The sequence below is a fragment of the Seriola aureovittata genome, chromosome 2 (genome assembly GCF_021018895.1).
Source record: "Seriola aureovittata isolate HTS-2021-v1 ecotype China chromosome 2, ASM2101889v1, whole genome shotgun sequence".
Classification (NCBI taxonomy): Eukaryota; Metazoa; Chordata; class Actinopteri; order Carangiformes; family Carangidae; genus Seriola; species Seriola aureovittata.
This window is the reverse complement of record NC_079365.1, coordinates 10,489,076-10,510,181: the sequence shown is the minus strand read 5'-3', so window position 1 is coordinate 10,510,181 and position 21,106 is coordinate 10,489,076. Positions and strand designations below refer to the sequence as shown.

At 41.2% G+C, this 21,106-nt stretch overlaps 1 protein-coding gene across 2 annotated transcripts in view; it reads right to left on the bottom strand.

The window, feature by feature from the left end:
• The window catches only part of LOC130175534 (paxillin-like), a 28,824-nt gene extending 12,181 nt beyond the window's left edge, over nt 1-16,643 (bottom strand). The window contains exons 1-2 of one of the 2 annotated variants that reach the window (XM_056386082.1): nt 16,356-16,643; nt 102-271 (exon numbers count right to left, since the gene is read on the bottom strand). In XM_056386082.1, coding sequence (XP_056242057.1) covers nt 102-271; nt 16,356-16,368 — 183 coding nt within the window. In that variant the 5' untranslated portion in view covers nt 16,369-16,643. The remainder of the gene's footprint in view (nt 1-101; nt 272-16,355) is intronic. The other variant, XM_056386090.1, reaches the window with a different exon arrangement.
• Nucleotides 16,644-21,106: the final 4,463 nt, after the last annotated feature.

The following is a 21,106-nucleotide window of genomic DNA, read 5'->3' as shown; positions in this document are numbered from 1 at the left end:
ACTGTCTACCAGGTGAGCCCCCCCCCCCAAAAAAAAACCTCTATTTAAGTCATTCACATCATGCCCAAGACATATACACTATATGTACAGTGCACATTTACCTCTGTTTCATCTAGTCCGTTCAGGGTTTGCTCAGTGGGAGCAGGTGGAGAGCAGATGTCTTGCTGGGTCTGATCCCCAACAGGGAAGGAGTAGGCGGTCTCGTCAGACAGGAAGAGCGGGCGCTTGGAAATGTGGGATGTTGTGGACTCAAGGTCCGCCAACAAAGCATCTACGGAAATACAAGATTTATCATTACTGGTGTGAAGATTATTACACTCAGAGACAAGGGAAGGACAATATGATGGCATATATACTATAAAATGAACAGAAAAACTGTTAAGATTTATACATATATATATATATATATACCAGATGGAAATGTCTGTTTAAAGCTAATTCGGTGAATGAAATACGTAAAAACAAGTCATATTAATGCAAAAAATCCTGTGAAATCTAATAGTACCATGTGCACTCTGCTCATTAATCTGCAACTTTTATCACAATGACCTAATGCAACTAGAGATGTTAAAATATACTGTATGTGTATATATATATATATATATATATATATATATATATATATATATATACACATACAGTATATTTTAACATATATATATATACACATACAGTATATATATACACATACAGTATATTTTAACATCTCTAGTTGCATTAGGTCATTGTGATAAAAGTTGCAGATTAATGAGCAGAGTGCACATGGTACTATTAGATTTCACAGGATTTTTTGCATTAATATGACTTGTTTTTACGTATTTCATTCACCGAATTAGCTTTAAACAGACATTTCCATCTGGTTAGTTGATATGATTTCAGAAAATATACAGTGTCACAATGATAAAAAATAAAATTTCAACATCAAATCATGTATAATGTGACAGATTTCAACCATATTTGCCCACCCCTACTCAAAAGTTAAGATTTATTATTGTACATCTAGTATGTAGCACTGCAAAACTTCTAGCAACCGATCGCCAGTTCAGTTTGCATACACACAGACCGAATAATTACAGTGTCTTTTGCAATCGGTCAAAACCCCATGTGCACTGACATCAGCAGTGGTGGAGTTGTAAAAGGTGAGTCATGCAGACTGTCATAGCCACTCCTTTGGTTACTCATTGACCCTCATCTGTCTGCAGTCTTTACATGTCTTAAATCCAAGAGTCGCTGTCAAGTCTGCAACCTGACAGCTGCCATCTCTGCAGGAAGGGGTTATTTGCTATTTTGAGAACAACACAGTCCAAGAAAACAACTACTAATTTCGCAGTCAGAACCAGTAGGTAGAGCGACACCTAACAGTATAGGGGATTTAATGAAGAGCACAGGATGTATTACTGAATACGTGGGCTTATTTTAGCGCGCTCACTCACCACAGCAGGGTTTAGTTTCTCTTGCAGAATTCCACAGTCCAAATAAATAAAACCCTAAATTTAATAACAAACATGATCCAGCAAGAAATGTCTTGTGTGAATAAAGGATTTGTGCCGAATTACTATTTAGACATTTATATTACACATTTACCACAATACCAAGATATTTTAGGCTGTCAGAGACACTGGGAAACTTCAAGTCCAAGTCAACTAAACCATAGTTAGATACAGCAAATGTATCAGTGCTTCTATCATCAAGTATTATTCCTTACTGCTGCTACTCCGATACTTCAACTGCACTTGACTGTAACAATCTATAAGCAATTCTGATAATACTGTAATATTGCCAAAATTGTTAAGGTGTGTTCAACATTTACTACTGCACTCAACCTCCATCCTAAAATAAACCGCTGGGTCAATAAAGACAAAACCATAGCTAAAGTAACATGGAGAGAGGCCTACCTTTGAAAAAGACAAGCAGTTGCACCCAAGGAAATGAAGTGGAGATAACATACAGAAAAAAGAAGAAGTAGTGGAGAAGGAAGACGACAACCTAAACAGACTGTCTGCCAGGCAGGAACTGCCTTTCTTAACTCTACCATCAGCATAAAGAGCAAAAGACGAGGAGGACAAGGAGGAGGGGGAAGAGTGGGGTGCAACTGAGCGCATAGGGTAAAGAAGGGATGGAGGGGTTAAAATTAATGGCAGGGGTTTAAGTTCACCCGGCTCAAACTGCCCCACTGCTATGCCAGGTTCAACCTAGCTGTCTGCCGTCTGAAAGCTCAAGTTAAGAGTTACTACTCACGCAAATGACGACCCTCTGAAAACAGTCTCTGAGGACGGAGATGTCCAACTTTGGCAGGCAGAGCACGGTACAGCAGAGGAAGCAGTACTAACGGATGAGGAAAGTTGAGAGCAAGCAAGAGATCTTATCAACAGAGGCATGCCCAACTAAGGGAGTGGTATCACAAAGGTATATAAAAGTGTAATCAGCCCCTCCTTCACACTGTCAGCGCAAACTCTGCTCAGGTTAACTCATGACTCACACTCGTTTTTAAAAACATCTTAATGTTACATGTTACGTCAATCTTAGTCTTACAGCACAACAAGGATCAGATTAAAGATTAAAATATGATCATCACTTCAACATGAACATGACTGCGGGGTACACCACAGTATCATCAGTGCAGCGGTGACTTGGACTGCCGTGTTTCCCAGACAGAGAGGAGACACGGCAGAAGCGGAGCCAGATCAATCCCAGATCCACTCGGACCAACCTAGCATTCGCATGGTGAGGATGATTATCATGGCTAACATACCAGTTGACTGGGTTCCACAGCAGAGACTCCTCGCTGGACACAGAAGCCTGGACACATTCCACAGAGTTTCATTATGGATACAGCACAGCCCAGTGTTTACACTACTGCAGGCAGATGTCTGTCTGTCTGTCTGTCTGTCTGTCTGTCTGTCTGTCTGTCTGTCTGTCTGTCTGTCTGTCTGTCTGTCTGTCTGTCTGTCTCCTCATCTCTCACTTGGTGGTAGCAAAAAAAACGTACCCATAGATATAAAAACAGAAACAACACAACTGTCAATCTGTATTGCTCATAACAAGTGTGGTGTGTGATAAAAAATTACCATTCAAAAACATTTCAAACCAACAGCTGGGCTATCATACAGACAGGTGCACCTAATGAGACAGTGTCTGAGCTCTACTTCTGTGTCCAGAAGAAGAGGAAGTGAATGTATGATCTTATTTTAAGAAATTTTTCTCTGTTTAAAACTTAGAGGTTAAGACTTCTCCTTCTTGAAGATATTTCCCACAATGCAGTTTATTTTTATTATCACAGACACAGAGGTAGAGGGTTATATGGATGTACTTTTTTTTAAGGTAACAGTCTACACAGTCCTCCCAGTTCCTTGTATTTGACCTAATCGCCATGAAGTTTTACACATTTACAGTACAAACTAAAAACAAAACGAGATCAGACTAGATCAGAGCAAGTCCACACATTCATTTAGCATTCTGCAATACGATGAGAACTGGCCAAACGCACTTTAGATTGTATCAGAAACTCCACTGAAATGCTGCATAAATACATGGTAAGTATATCTGGAGGACTCAGTACATATCTGTTGCTGATGTCAGAATAAAGTTTTACTGCAGCTGGTGGGGACCACAGTCTACAGACATTGGTCCAGATGGTTTACACAAGAGATGTTAATCAACTTAGCTCTGGAGCTGAACTGGCCTTAACCCTGGTTATGAAGAATCTGCTGCTCCAAAATAGAGTTACTGCTCAAAAACACGAGCCTCCAGGCTATATGAAACAAATATTCTGTTTGGTATTGGCTTGTACGAGATCCGCGCACCAACTTTAATATCTAAGAGGTCTTGCTTCATAATGAATTAATTGAAACCGACAGCTGATTTCCCTCCACAAAGTGGCTGGAGTACAGTCCAATAATTTAAAGGATATAGGCTAAACATAAAATATAGAAACTAGCAGCTTCAGAGTTGACTGTGTTTCCTGAACACTGCATACTAGGCATGCTCTGACCCATCCACAAACACACAGAGGTGTGTCAGCCTCCTCTGCCAAGGGAACATACCATGACACACACTCTAGTGCAAAGCACAGACTCGTTCCCCAGTGACCAAAAATGGAACTACAGTAAAATGAGGAACTCATAAGACATCCGAGTGCACAGTCCTAAAAATGAGCCTCTCGAATCATTCTTATCCTTTGTAAGGAGAGGCAACTTAGAGAGATAACTTTAGAGCTATTTTGTTATTATGAGTATGTTTTAGTGTATATTTTTGGAAAGAGTATGTCAGAAGGAACTTGCTTGAAGTTCTTTCATATGGGATTAAACTTCTGTTTGATGGTTTATAACAACAAAGCTGTGTAAAACCCTGACAGACCAAAGTTCCTGTAAAGCAGGCGGTTGTAGGAGGGTGACAGATCTACTCCTGCCTACCTAAAATAGTCCACCCCTAGATCTGGCAAACTGCCTTCATCAATTAAACACAATCCACCCTCTTCATTTGAAACTAATGAAGACAGAAAAAACACCATCATCCTGTTTGCCTCCATGTCCACAACACTAAATGTGACATGGCGGGGCACAGCTGGGCTCAAACAACGAGGAATGGCGATGAGAATGGCAAGAGGAGATAGTGAGTGAAACTGGGAAGTGTGTGTGCGTGGTGTGCAGCAGGCAAATCCTCAGAGGCTAAAATGTGGGTTGACGCAGATTAAGGAGACTCCCTTCCTCCCAGATGAATGGTGTGCATTTTAATTACACCAACACTGCTCCACATGGGGCTCATTACAGGATAAGACAGGGAGGAAGAGAGAGAGAGAGAACAAAAGGGGGACTGGGAAGACTGGGATGGCAGAGGAAGGGATGAAAAGAACAGGAAAATTAGGAATGAAGGGCGGCGGATGCAGGAAAATGAGGGTATGGAAAGGAAACCATTTGAAGAGTCAAGTATGTTGAGAGCAAAGGCACAAACAGATGTTGGATCAGCACTTAAATTACAATCATTGCCAGTCAAAAGCAACATAAAATATGAATGGGATCTAATTACACGAAGCAATCCTAGAACACTGCTTTTACTCTGTGGAGGTTTTATCAACATAAGTTCTCCACGTCAAGAGAGGCAAGCCTCCATTATCCCTGACAGGACATCCTGTCTGCTTCACACTGCACACACTGCTTGAGCCCCTATCAGTGCTGACCACTGCATGGATTGAATCAGTGCCGTCTTCTACTCAACACATCTCTTGTTTATTGAGCCCTGCTCGTAGCAGTTCGTTTCAGGGAATAGGTCCTATGAAATGTAAAGTAACGAAACACAGCCTTTAACAACCTGCAGGGGGTGATGTGGAGTTGTGTAAGAGAGCCTTGTAAGCTTCTGGCTTTTTTTTTTTTTTTTCTCTCTCCTCATGGCTGATACACAGAACAGGCTTTATCCGGGAGGTTCAGAAATGCAAAGGCATGAGCTGACACCACAGTGAAGCTAAGAGGATGAATATCAGCAATAAACCTGCAAGATTCTGTCTGTGCAGCAAGTTCACCTGTGTTCTCTGCCCCCCTTTCTACATCTACCCTTCCCTCATTTCTTCCCTCCATATCTGATGTGCTGCAAGGTGCAGGGTGGCTGAATGAATTCCTAACATGCCACAGCTCGTCCTCCAAATGTGAGAGAAAGCGGGAGGAACGCAGAACAAGACTGTGTGATAAGACAGCAAACTACAGGCAAGATAGGACAGATGAAAGAAAACAAAATGTCAGCTGTTAGACAAAAGACGTTTTGTATATAATCTGTGAAGTGTCTCAATGTAATGTTTAATAAAAATGTGAAAAAACATGGAGAACAGCCTCTATTGTAAGGAACAATTTATAGTTCTTTTGGTTCGAAATGTGGGTCTACATGGACGTAAACTGACAGGCTTTCATGTTCTGTAGTGAGAGAGATGGCCTTTCAGTGTGACACAAGCTGATAGGCCATCACAGAAATGATAAATCCGTCTCTCTTTGCTTCCACTAGAAGGGAAAAAGAAAAAAAAAAAGAAAAAAGAAAAATCAGGGCAAGATGAGCTCACATGCACTTATGCTTTACTCCCCTCTGGGTGTGTGTTAGACAGCAGAAGGCCGGTGCCTGTGTTCATTTGGAGCGGTTCAGCAGGCACACAAGCACAAAATTAAATCACAGCAGAAACACACACACGCACACACGCACACACGCACACACGCACACACGCACACACGCACACACACACACACACACACACACACACACAGGTACAACAGTAGAACAACAACACTGCATACAGGTGCCTCTCAGCCAGGCTGCCTACACATCCCAGAGACAGACTGAGGCATCTGGGCCCACTATAAATACCTCCCCGCCTGACCCTGACCTGTGGCAGTACATGTACAGTAGTTGATGGATGGTCATGACGGTCAAAGCAACAGCAGGACAGTACAAACCACCCAACCAGCCTGTGCTATGAATTACATTACTTTTGCTGTACTCCCTTACACGTCTACACTGCGTAAAGAAGAGTCTGCTTGAAGTTTCCTTAAGATCAATGAAGTGCTGCTACAGATGCTGTTAAATGGAAATGGCACCACAGCCCACACTTGCAATTAATCATAGAATACGCCTGCTTACGCAGCAGCGACTGAACTATTCAGTGCAATTACGGTACGTCTGTTTAGACACACTCAATTCAAAACTTAATACAGGACATTGAAAGTGTAACTGCATTTCACCTCTGCATGATCATTTTCAAATGTGTGAAAACGACATTCCTTTGTGTGTAGAGCAAGACATGCACAAAAAAAAATCCTGACACAAATTCCCTGCTTGTGTCAGATGCTGCAAAAAGCATCAGTGGTTAAGATGAATACAATCTAAGTGCAATGTCCCCAGTTCAATTCTGGCAGAGGACCTTTGTTGCACATCGTATCCCTCTGTCACTCCAAACCCAAATCTTTCCTGTCCATATCTACACAGACAAGGCTCTGGAAAAGCTAAATGTCAGCAGGCAGCTGTTTTGAGCAAAAAAAGCTATGATAAATCAACTTACTAGCACAGCACCAAACACCAAACAGACACAGTGACTAGCTGAAGCATTCAGTAGCTAAAGAACCAAACGTATTCCTCAGGAGTTAGTGGAGACCAAAAATAAAAGCTAAGAGCAGAGTGAATACTGGACTTACATTTGCCTGGTGGCCGTACATACAACTCCAAATGAATGCTAACTAATGCTAACCAATGAACATATATCTGCTGGATGTGTAAATGAGCAAGTTCGCCATATCAAATTTAAAGGTGATATTATTTCACTGTTGTGTTTACAGTCCGTTTCCTGCTGCCCAGGAAGGAAACAAAAATGTTTGTGAAAATGTTTATTTGTTTTCTTGAGTTAGACCGACACCACTCTCATGTCTGTGTGTTCAGTTCAGTGCTAGAGTCTTGTTTAGCATACAAACTAGTTGACAGGGGAAACAGCTAGCTGTCCAAAGTTAAAAAATAGGCCTACCGGCACCTCTTATCCATTTCTTGCCAAGAAAGTGAAAAAATACATTTCCCAAAGTGTACAACTTTTTCTTTCATTACAACGTAACATAACAGAATGCCCACTTTGGTATCCATGTGCTTTATTCATATAAATTTCTCTTCCATTCCCCCATACTTTTCAAATAACCTTTGTACCAAATTGATGATATAGTATTTGAAGTTAAGCCTTCTGACAAGGGTGCAGCCAGCTCACCACACAAGTCACAGCTGACTGCAGAAACAGTCATGTCACAAGTTTGACACCTCATCTCTGTGCATTTGTTCCCGGAAAGTAACACCCTTTTAGCCTGCAGCTCAGTCTGCTTTCATAGAATTTACAGTCTGTTTGACTCAACAAATATGTATTAAAAAAAAAAAAGATGCAGTCTACAAGTTGTCAAAGTAAGGTTCTGATACCCACCTCTAATTTAGAAGGTCTAATCAAAAAATACCCAATAAGGGCCTTAAAACAAAGATTACCTTTTAAAGAACTATGATGGAGATTAAGAGTATGACAGCAAGTAAATGATCAAGTCTTCACAAATTCCTGTACTATATTATTCTGAGTAATTCTTACAGACACTTCCATCTATGTGGCTCATTATCTGTATCTCTCCTCAGTCCAGTTTCATCTTTTGAGTCCTTTTCATCTTGGACAGCCAATCCGATGATGGTTGGTTTAAGCACATTTACCTCTCTCTGTACATTTCATTTCCCTTGAATTTTTCTGATGCTTAACCATTCCAGCATCCAACATCTCTAACTATTGCTTCTGAAGTCGTCCTGCCCCACAACGGAGATTTTGGATAATTTCTTCATTAATATTTTTATATCTTCCTTGCACCCTCCCATATGTACTATAAGAGAGAAAAGGAGATCCATTATGTGAGGCCTGCTTCTAAATTGTCAGAAGAAATACATACAATTCACAAATGATCGCTATGAGGGATATACCGTATTTTAATCACACCAAACCACATTATTATATATAATATATATATTATATACATGTGGTTAACATTTCCTCTTCTGTCTGTTTTTTGCTTCTTGGTGCTTTTTCTTCTATGTTTAATAAATATCTACTGACCAGAATCATTTCATTTAAAAAAAAAAAAAAAAAAAAAAAAAAAAGAGTAAAATCATTGATTAACGGATATTTGAACATATGAATAATGTATCAACCTGAGAAGAACTGACAGAAATAAAAGGGAGAGAATTTGTTCTTGCTGGCTCTCCCCTGCCCCGCCCCTCTCTTATTCCAAGCAGTGAGAAGCATACAGAGAAAAACAGAGGTAGTTTGTGGGCGCAACAGCTTTCCTGTGGTTCATAAGTTGACCCCGTGGTTATTTTGGTATGCAACAGCAGAACACTTTTAAAAATGTTTCAGCAACACCTATGAGCAGTACTGATGGTGCAACATTTGTTAAAGATAGTATGAACATTGCTGTGGGGATGTTCTGCATTTTGTCTTGTGCGCTTTTGACAGTAAATATCATATAAGGCATAACACACAAACTATAAACTGAACAAAAAGGAAAATACAGTCAAGTCATTCATCCAGGCTTTCCAATGGAATGTGGAAGTGAAACAATCGACTGGACTACTGTTGTGACATCGATGACATTCATTCATTCATTCATTCATTCATTCAGACACCTTTTCCTGCTCTACTGCCAGACAGGAAATCCGGAGCATTTGTCATGTGGCGATGTGACTATGCCTAGTGAATAACGCTGTAATTGAGGGCACAACAGAGGATAACATACCGTATACTCCTGAACTGAGGCCACTGGATTTTTCAAATATTACATAAGCTGCCATTTGTTGTTGTGATTTTTTCAAAGATTCAATTTTCCCTTTGATATAAAATGTTAAAACTGCAATTATCTAAAGAATTCATACAAGCAAATGTTTTTATTTTAAGACCAGTGTCTTGTACGGGTGATGCTTCACTTACTTTAAGTAATTCAGGAATACAATAAGCATCTAAAAAATGCCAAGGCATATTGTGTTTGTACTGCAAGGAAACTGATAGTATTTACTAGTTACTAGTCACAAAATCAAATGCATTTATCAAACCCTCTACATCCTTTAGATAACAAACAATAATAAGAGTCTACGCAGCTCTGTGAGGCTGTACTTAGGAGCACAGGTGCTTTGACATAAATGCGAGCATCAGCATCCTCGCAGTGACAACATGCTGATATTATGCTGGTCAATATTACTAGGTTAGCCGTCTTAGTTAAGCTTTCAACTCCATCCTTTGATTAAGATTGCGAGATGTGGTTGAAAGATCTGGGGGGAAAAAAGCATTTAAGTTAGTTAGTTGAGTTAAGATATTTTTGTCAAACCACTATTTCCAAAGTCAAGAATGATGCTCGATTTTTGAGCTACTTTGCTTAGCTCACTACGATCATAACCCATACCCCAATTAGTGTCATAAAATAAATGGCTGGAGAGACAGATGGATAGAGGGATTGAAGGATATTTTCTCCGCTTTCCCTCCAGTTCTGTCTGGTTCTGTCTTTTCTGGGTTGAAGTAGGTCACAGCACCAGAAACAAGCTGCTCTTTGTCCCCCTCCGGCAGGACAAGGACAGAGGAAAGAGGATGGAAAGGAAGGGATAGTGAGGTCTGCATAGCAGGCCAAATAATTCCACTGGAAAACAATCAGCACTGTCCGGGTGCCAGAGCCTGCATATGTGTGTATGTGTGTAAATTCTTGTTAAGCCTACACCCTTATAAACCTGTGGGGTAGTAATCCTGACCCAGCATCACTGATGTTCTCATTAACCCGAGTGGGGTCTACATCAGACCTCCTGAATGATCCTCTTTAACAAGCCAGATGCTGATTGTAAATCCAGCCGAAGCATAAGCAATCTGAAACACACACACAAACACACACACATACATACACTCACTTGTTCTCCACCCCCCTAAACCTCCAAATACAGTCAGGCCTTCATTGTGATGTCTTTAAATCCCAAATAGGGCAGTAGCAGCAGTGTGTTGTGACTATTTAAACCTATGGCAAGGCCAGAGGAAAACTGCTGGGCACAAATCCATTTCCTGATAAAAGAGCGATGTGCTATCTGAGCCTGCAGCCACGCCAACCATACAACCTCTTCGAAAAATGACATTTAGAAGCCAATTAGAGGAAAGCCTGAAAAACCATGCAGGTGCATTTGAAAGGCTGTCTGACATTTCAAAAGCTTCATTTCAAATGACAGGTTTATTATTACACTGAAGGAAAGGACTGCTATTTTAACAGCAGTTTTCATTTGAAGCGCCCGGGTTGATTCCTGTTTGTGCTACCGATCTGGTTTTGCAGTTACTGAGGCATCTATTTCTTCTATGCAAAATTGTTATACCAGCTGTTGTCCCATTACAGCTCGCATCAGAGGATCAGCAGCATCACATCAACCGTGCTGTCAGTCACTGTCAGGCTGTGTGCAGGGATGAGAATCCCACAAAGTCAGAAGGGAGCCCAATTCATCAGAGCACAGCAGGATGGTGGAAGGCTTATTACAGCTTGAGACATATACGCATATAGTATAAATCCAATATATAATACAAAATGCCTTACAGGGGCACCTTACTTTCCCCTCCTTTTGCTTCATTTCTTCACTGACAACATGCTACATCAAGCTAATGAGCTGTTGTGGTTGCCTGGAAACAAGTAGAAAACAGCAAAAACAACTAGAAAGAAATTCAGAATTTAATAAGACCCAAAGCAAACCAGTTCCTTCTGCTCACATTAAGGAAATCGAACAAAAATAGGATAGGGTGAGGCGTGTTGTGTATGACTAACATCATGTCCGGGACCTACAGCTGGCTATTTTGATGTTATCAGCAAAGAAACCTCCTGACTGCAACTACAACAGAAGGGTTGCTATGGGCAATTCCTGTCATCAAACGTGTGTCTAGCTGGATGATAGGCTCACCAAAAAAGGGCTCGAGCTCAGCTGACAAACAGCATGACAGAGTACATGAGTACATACAATAACTATACTGTATGACATGTTTGTCTATAGCTAAAACTACACAGAACCTCACCACGGCCAGATTTTGCTCTACTCCCTGTGAGCCTAAGTGTGTTTTTCAGTTCGAGGGTCTATTTCCACTTAATTCCTGGTTCCAAAAACCTACAGTAGCTGTTGGGATATCGACCCTGCAGGCTGTTGTTATGGTGCGCTGGGCCCATGAGAGATGACATGACGGTTGGCTGAGTGTAGAGCTGTTGCTGCTTAGTCAGCTTCCCCTTCAGAGCTGTCTGTCCACACCAGCAGTCTGTGATCAGGCGTGCTTTCAGGGTGTGTTTGTGTGTGTTTTTTTGTGTGTATGTGTGTTCTCACACCATATGTTTCAAAGCCCTGCAGCATTTTCATTTAAAGTTAAACAGATGGACTAGAGGAGATACAGGGGATTGTCTCAAGCCTTCAGATGCTACATTGATTCTGTGTGTGATTTATGTGCATGTGTCAGGCACAAGAGACTTATCATCCAGTGTAGGCAGCCCCCTTGTTGCATTTAGCTGAAGGGTCACTGGAGATGTAATTCGCAACAACAACTTGCCAGGGTTTTTTTTGTAGCTTTTGCAACAAGACAGTTAACTGGAGGGGATTTTTGATAATGAGAACTTTCAAGTTCAAACTTAAAAGTGTACTCCAGGGAATTACTATTGCATAAAAATGGGGAACTTGCAAGAGACAGATTCAAAAAAGGACGGTCGAATTTGAAGTGCAGTGGCAGAGATGCCTTGACTTTTGTCCCTCATTGTCCCTAATATATGTCAACCTCCTAACACACTGAGCCTACACATCTTATAATGCAACTCAATAGCATCTTTTGGTAGAAGCCCCTGCCTGGTAAATATCCAGCTGTTTTAAAAATCCACGCCTTCAGTTTGTGACCCAGGCTTTCGGTTAAATACACAGATTTCAACTCCTTGCTGAGATACCTTTTAAAGGAATAGTTTGGCAATATTGGAAATAAGTTTATTCACATCCTTGGCAAGAGCTAGATGAGAAGATTAAAACCACTCTTACACCTTTTCAGTAAATATGTAGCGTCCAATGGCTGGTTACCACGTAATCCCAACATCCACCGTTTGAATCCAGGCAGGGGGACCTTTATTGCATGTTACATCCCTCTCTCTCTCTCTACACTGTCAACTCTCAAATGAAAGCAAAATGCAAAACAAAATGTTAAGCTAACTGACTGTGGGCTTCGGCTACATATTTAGTATTCAAACATGAGAGTGGTATCAATCAATATTTCCCAAAATATCAAACTATTCCTTTAAAGTCTCACTGTCTCTCTCTCTATGAAAGATCCCATGAAAAACAGCAATTGTTTATGTTCACATTAACAATACAGAAAGGTCAGATATGTAACTTTACCTGCTACTGATTTTCCCTAAAAATATGTTTGTGATTCCTAAAATTAAGCTTATGCATTTTGTAAATTCACTTCCACATAGAAACCTAAAGAAATCATCCTTCAAATCTCTAAATAATTCAATAGTTATTACACTGTAAGCACCGTTGAGTCACTGGTGTATCACTCGATTAGAATTGAAATGAATAAGAAGTTTGACTATTACTGAAAACAACAGTGTCTGAGAAGGTTTTGCTGCCAGTATAAAGAAGAAAAAAAACGAGGTTACTACACAAACTGTGTCCCTGATAAGAGTGAAAAATTACCACTCAGGCGTAACTGACATCTGTGTCACAGTCTAACACAGAGCATGTAGGGGGAATGACAAATGTCCACATGTGAGTTGTCTGATGTTTCTTTTGCTGTATAAACAATGAACCAAACTAAATTTAGACATGGTTGTGTATCTAGGCTACATCAGATCTCACTTGGAGTAAAGCACTATATCGCCTACGCCCACTCTGTGAGTGACATATCCAACGCTGCAGCTGCTGCGCTGACAGCGCTCAGGGGGAATCGCTTTACTTCAAATGACGCCACTGAAGTGACAGTGAAACAAATCGTTGAGAGAGAGAAACAGTGCAGTTACTGTATTTGCAGTCATAAAAGCGAAACAATGAAAGGTACTGCAGATGAAAGTCAGTAAAAGGAAGTTAACTTTGGAGGCTATTTGACATTCATGTCTTGTTAGTGCAGGCCCAGAGCAGTGAAACACGGAGCAACGCTTGGCAGCGCTGATAGCTGAGGAGAGGAGGTCAGTGAAAGTTTGGCTCAGAACATGCCACAGCATCTTAACTGCAAAGATCGCACAAATAAAAGGAGACACAAATGATACAAATCCATACCTAGCATAATAAAACAAAGACTTTTGTTTTAGAAATACTCTTACAGTTTCCAATACTGACTTCTATTACTGACTGGAGTTAAAAACCTGATAACTGCAAGCGATCAAGCATTACAATCTGCCTTGATCCAAATCTTCCTAAAAGCTAATCTGCTTTCCTGCAAACTCAGCCAGCTTTAAACTGTCAATAGATTGCAGCCTGCAGCTTCCTATGTGGTTCACCACAGGAATGGTGGGGAGTGGGAAGAGAGAGGGTGGGGCAGTGCAGTGTTTAAGGAGGATAAATTCTGGCTGAGACCCAATCCCTGCATGTGGGCCTGATCCACCCCGACACCCTGCCTGAGAGCAGTCTTAGTCTGCTCCCACAGCTGGAGCTGGAGGAAACATTAGGAAATAACAAACTGAGTGTGTGTGTACACATCACAGGGAAGATGGGGACAAGCACACCTGCCAGCCGGAGTTACTGCTTTCATATTAGGAGTGTTGGGACAATGTGGGAACAGAGAAAACTGCTAGGAATGAAAAATAAAAGTGTGGAGAAATGGGAAAGAGAGTTGGTGGAAGGTTACTATGTGCTGCTTGCTCAGCACTTGAGAAGAAGGACTCTCCTCTGCTAAAAATACATTTAGGTTTCGTTGTCCTCTCTGGCCTCTGAGGTGCATGGATCCTTGAACTGTCTCACTTCAAATCTTTGGGAGGTGCTTCTTGAGATCCTCAACTGCATTTAAAACATAGTATAATACCAACCCTCCTAATTTTCATTAACAAATCGAGGAAAAAAACTTACTTTTGTGACTCCCATCCCAACACAATCCATAATGACAGAGCTCAAACATTCAACAGGGGAGTATCCGTGTCTTGTGTGCCAAATTTTTACAGGTCTCTGCTAAAACGATGACAGAATTTACAACCCTGTGACATGGTAATTACACTGGGTTGTGTAACACTCTTTTTTGAGCAGCTACTTTAAGGAAAGCCCTTCACTCACGTAAACTGAGAGGGTATCCATAAATATTGACTGGATATAGAGTGACCAATATCCTTGGTGCAGTCTCACTCCCACCACCAATATGTCAACCAGGGAACTGGGTTTTGACCCAAATTAGATACTGTTCTTGATGACGACGGTGAAAAACTTTGCCCTGCCTGGAATGGGGATTACCTGCAGTTGACAGAGGGTGGTAATACTTTTTGGATGGCTTGTGCAACACATTTATCATCTTTGACTTTACAAATGTATCCTGGTGTTTTTTTAGCATCCAATGAACCTGACTCCTTCAATGTTTTTTCGCGGAAGTCCTGCTAAACTTAACCTTACAGTTGCCAGGGTAAAACTCAAAGCCTTAACACAAACTGTACTGTCAATGTGCGTAAATTAATGATATAAACCTCTGGTCCTGATAGCACTGTGCCAGCTGCATTACTTCAACGGTTTCCTTCTGTTTCTAAATCACACCGCACACTTTTACATCACTGAACAGGGTCTGCATAGTTGCTTGTTTAAATTATTTTACATCATTGAAATAGACTTGTGAAAGATCCAGTCTCATCAAACACTACATGCAATGCTAAAATAAAGCAAGTAGAATGGTGTTTGGCACATACCAAGAGTGTCAAACTACTGATAGCAAAAGACCTGTCACTGTTAGTGTATTGTGTGCATCCACAGCATTGTGCTGGCTGAGCTCTATACACCCTCCCTGTCACCACAACCTGCCCTCAAGCATTACATTTTCTGCTGTCACTAAGTGTGCCATATTTCACAGAGTTAACCTCATCCTCACAGGCAGGGGGACAGCACAGCTCTCCTGGATTCATCTGCCACAGTGTGTGTGAACAGCAGCAGTGTGATCGTCTGACTTCAAGCTGAAAATTAGTTGCTTTAAAACGAGTATGAATGTCCTGACCAAACTGAGCATCATTCAACCAATGGAGTCACACTCCACTATTTTCATCACAGGTTTCATTGAGAGGTTTCACTGTTACCATCACACCTGCAGAAACGGGCAGTTATGCAATTCTGACAATCACAAGGAGGGGCTCAATAGTTCAATGCCCCATCAAATGGCGAATGACCAGTTATCTAATTTATGTATTTCTGCTAGTTCTGATCATGAAAAAGTTAGAGGAGCCATTCATGCCTGGTTAAGTGATGTGGAGGAATTGTGAGAAGAAGAATTCGCCCAAAACCACCGTGAATGCACCGGCCAGAGCACTAAGTCCGCTCAAAACATGTCTTTACGTTACAAATACCAGCTAATAGACACGTTAATCAGGCTAATTATCGCAAAGAGCCTGGGGCCAGCTGTTTTTATGTCAGCACGCGGGGCCTTTCTGGGCACGTAACCTCGCGCTGAGCTCAGCTGAACCTGGATAACTTAACCCACCTGGACATTTATATGTACACTGCTGACCCAAACAGACAACGGTTACCGCTGCCCACCTCCCCAGAAACACACATTAATTCGGTTGGATAAATCTCTCGGGCGAGCATTGTGTGTTTGTGCTAACAGCCACACACTAACACACGAGCTGCTTTAATGTTGCGTTCACGGCGAGCGAACTTACCTAAATCATCCATGTTGTGCCGGAAATCGTTACCAATGCTGAGAACCGGACCGGTCCTCCTCTGTCGATCACAGCTGGACTGTGAGCAGCCTTTTCAGCTCCTAATCACCAAACCTCCGGTAGCAGATCTCCCCTCGCTGAACGCAGTGAAGTTTTCAAGTTCCCCCTGCTGCTCGACGAGCCTCAAACACACTCACAAACACACACACACACACATACACACATACACACACACACACACACACACACACACACACACACACACACACACACACACACACACACACACACACAGAGACCCAGCTGCCCCCCCTGGAGTCTCCAACAGTCCACATCCAGCTACCCCCTTCCTCCGCCTGCCCACCGGCCCCACCACACAGGGACCAGCGACATCTAGCGAAGACTTGGAGAACTAACATCTACGGTATTTAATTTAATCGTATAGGCTAATTGACAGTATTGGAACCCACATCCTATCACAGCTCCATTACACATAAGTTGACGGAGATATGAACATCCCTCAGTTTTAATGCGCAAGGAAATGGCAAGATGTTTTCTTCCAATCAAAACAATCAAATTGTTTACTTCACAATACTGTTTTTCTTTTTTGAAGGTTGCATTACTGACTCGTTAGCTACTTCTACACATACAGTACATCTGCACTAATATTTCCACATTTCATTTTAATTTTACATCTAAGGTTACTGACATTTTTTCACATTTCATTCACATCATACAACAGTTAGTTCTCATCAAGTAATTTGATTGGACGTGAGGTATTCTATGGGTGCTGATATAGAGCATAATAGTACTGGGACTTTACTGCTGATATTCAGTACATCATCACTCCCTCTCGTGTGATATTGCTTAATTAGATTAATTATACTGTAATTTTTTAACTTTGCCTTACTATTAACTTTATAGGGGGCAGTGCTGGCCAGACCTGGCCAAGACGACAGCCAGCACCCTCTGGCTCCACGCACACTGAGTATCAGCTTGAAGATGTTGTCTGCCAGGATGCAGCCGTGTGTGTTAACAGTTTTACCTATAGATCCTGGGCGAGACGGTGCTTATCGGTGAATTTAGAACTTTTTTTATTTTTTATTTTTTTTTACAGCATATAAAATAACAACATTAAAAAATGATCTTAATTCTACTTTTAAACAATCCTCTTATTTTTACATCTTTATTATAATAATTATTATAATATACTTTCCATAGTCTCTTGAAGTTGGACAGTAAAATTTATAAAAAAGTCCTCATAGACACAAGTCAGTGAATTAGAATGCTATAACTGTAATTTACTGATGGTTAATTAACTTTGCTCTTTGACTTAATACTGAGAAACCTGTAGCTGTAGTTGACCTACCTTGAATATTTGAGCCATTTTTGGATTCATAATTTCCAGTCTTTACTCCAGTTTCCTCACAGTTGTAGGTTATGTCTCCTTTGCTTTCCTCTGCTTCCCTCTGCCTCACAGCTTTTGTCCTCTTACTCTGTCTACTGAATGATAAATGAGGCAAAATGTGAATGAGAAAACAACTGTGACAGAAGGCAAACAAAAAAAACTGCAAGTGAAGAATAAATCTAATGGAGAAACAAGACAGTCGATATCAGTTATCCTGTTTCGATTATGTAATATGATCAGGCTTTTTTCACTCCTTTGCTTTCATGGTTCAATTCTTTGATCCTCAGTTCAGTGTTCTTGTTCTTGGTTTACGGTTTCATTTTCTCATTTATTGGTTTTGATTTACATGCATTTTGTTCTTTTTTTGCTTTCAAACATTCTGGCCCTAAATTACCTGCACAAATAACCCTGTAGTTCAGTAGCTAACTATTTGATTTGGAGCTGAATTTTATGACAGCATTGCCTAATACTCTTAAACACAGGGGCATGACTGAAGTTACTGATGGCTAAATTGGTCTGGTGTTTTATCTACAGCCCCTCTAATTAGCACCAGGGATGTTCATGATATCCCGTGTAATCATGAATAGGAGCTTCCAAACAATGTCATGCATTTACTCAGCAGTATCCCCATAAGATCTGGTGTGTGCACAATAGCTGCCTACCCTTTAGTTAGATGGCATCCGTGTTCAGGGACCAGTCCAGTTTACTGTCCAGCTTCACACCTGGGTATTTATAAGTGTGCACCACCTCAATGTCCTTCCCTCGAATGTAGACTGGCTGAAGGGTGGGCCTAAACCTCCGAAAGTCAATGACCATCTCCTTGGTCTTGGAGGTGTTCAGAAGGAGGCAGTTCTTGTTGCTCCATTTACTGAAGGCCATCGTCAGATCCCTGTACTCCTCTTCCTGCCCGTTCCTGATACACGCCACAATAGCTGTGTCATCCAAGTATTTCTGGATGTGGCAGGACTCAGAGTTGTATTAAAAGTCGGCTGTATACAGGGTGAACAGGAACGGAGCCAGAACAGTCCCCTGTGGCCCCCCAGTGCTGCTCATCACTGTCCCTGAGACACAGTTACCCAGCCTGACGTACTGTGGTAGCCTTGTCAGGTAATCCACAATCCAAGACGTGAGGCAGGGATCCACCCCCATCCCTTCCAGCTTGTCTTTAAGGATGGGGGGTTGGATGGTGTTAAATGCACTTGAGAAATCAAAGAACATAATCCTCATGTAACTACCTGGCTCATCCAAGTAAGAATGGGCCGTGTGGAGCATGTAAAGGACGGCATCATCCACTCCAATATGTTTTTTGTAGGCGAACTATAGGGGCAGAGGGAAAGAGAGAGAGAGAGAGAGAGAGACAGCGTGGAAATAAAATTTGAAGTGAAAATGTTTTACATACAAACACACAATACAATGTAAGCTAAATCCAGATAGTACATTAATACTCTTGGATGAGGAGAGAGCTGATACCTAACCCATTTTACTCACAGTTAAAGTCAGCCCTCTTTGAACAGATGTACCACACTCAGGACAACTCAACAGTTCTCACAGAAAATTCATCCATTATTTTTACAGATTAAATGCCACTGAAGCACTGTATTAAATCTCAATTTTAACCTCTGTGAGAGAGCATTAATTGCACCATCAGCACACTGTAAAATGCTTCCCCTAATCAATGATTGGTGTAATATTCCTGTAATATTCCTACAGGGACTTACAGTGTGTGCTGTGCAGTTAGTTGGGCTCAGCAGTGAGTGACCTAATGATGCTTTAACCAGGGTTTTTATGCCTTTTTTGTGATCTCAACAAGAGCTGTCTGACTGGCTGTCATTTTTATCTTGCTGCATGGTGATTTATAGGTTTGCTTTTGGGGGATTACTTGAGATTTAAGAATCAGCAGGCCTGTAAATTCAATTTTGTGGATACTGTGAGCATTGCAACCTTTGTTCATCATTTTAGATGCCCATTTGACTTATTTAATCTTTCATTTTCTTCAGTGGCCACTAGAGGGTGATCATGTACAAACTACTCATTCAGATTCAATGAGTCACCACTCAGTACTCTATTTAGATGGCGTTCTTGTTTTTAGTTGTAATATATCCATTAACTGTGCACTTTGGCATATTTTATTTCAGGACTTATATGTTTCAGAAATGTTCTGCTTAATTTTTACTTTCATTTCCAACATGATCTTATTAATTTTAATATAACAGTATTGTTATACTATCATATACAATATTAATATCATTACTCGTTGTCCCAGCACTTCAATCAACAAAGAACCTGGGGTGCACAAGTAGCTCACCTTGTTAAAAGGCCTCTCCACTGCTGCTATCATTAAAGGAAAAAATGCCCAAAATAAATCTTTAAAAAAAAATAAAAAAACCACAGACCCTTTAGAATTTTTATGTTTGAAACTGAGAAATGCTGTAGCCTGCAGTTTGAGTACTAGAGAAAAATAATCTATAAAAACATTTCTCTATATGAGATTTCTCCCAAAGGATTTCTCTCTAGCAGGTAGGTCATTATCCTCAGAAACAATAATGCCAAAATTTTGAATCACCACCTTAACGTGGTGGAGGGTTTTGTGTGTCTCAGTGATCCTGGGGGTTGGGGGTATTAGTTGCCTGCTCAGCCTCCTTGCTTCTGAGGGAAATAGCTGGATCTTTAGCTGTTAATCGTGCCACCGTGCTGTTAATCTGCTGTTTGGTGCTGAGTTGGTAGCATATAGTGGGTTTTGTGACTAAAAACTGCTGTTTGTTATGGCCAAAACACTATGTTGTGAGAGCAGTGAGAGTCAACCAGAAGCTGCTTCAAGAGAACAGTCATCCATTTAAGGTAGTATGACTGAGGTTAAAGGGATAATGTGCTATTACTACCTACATCCCCCTTTCTTAATGGCTACAGCCTGTTCCTAGAGACTGTTAAAACTGGACGCATGATGTGAGCTCAAATGTCCAAGTTGATCCAAACACTTTATCCCTCACCACTCCCTAGGTACCTCCTCCCCTCCCCAGAAGACAATGCTTTAGTCTGGGGGTTGACAAGCCAGCACCCCCCTGCCCCAGACTATCCTGCTGGAGCAACCAGGGATTTTCACCCCCCTCATCACCCTGCCAAGGTCTGGCAAATGGAGTAGGTGAAGGTGGTAAGGATCACTTGGTGGCATCCTATTGTGTTCCTGCTGCCCAAACTCCACGGTATAGCATTACCCTCCTCACATCATCATAGCACCAAAATAACAACAGGGTTTTGTCTCACTAAAGCCCCCTGTTTCAGTAGCCAAACATTTATATATACACACACACACACACACACACACACACACACACAACTTACTTTG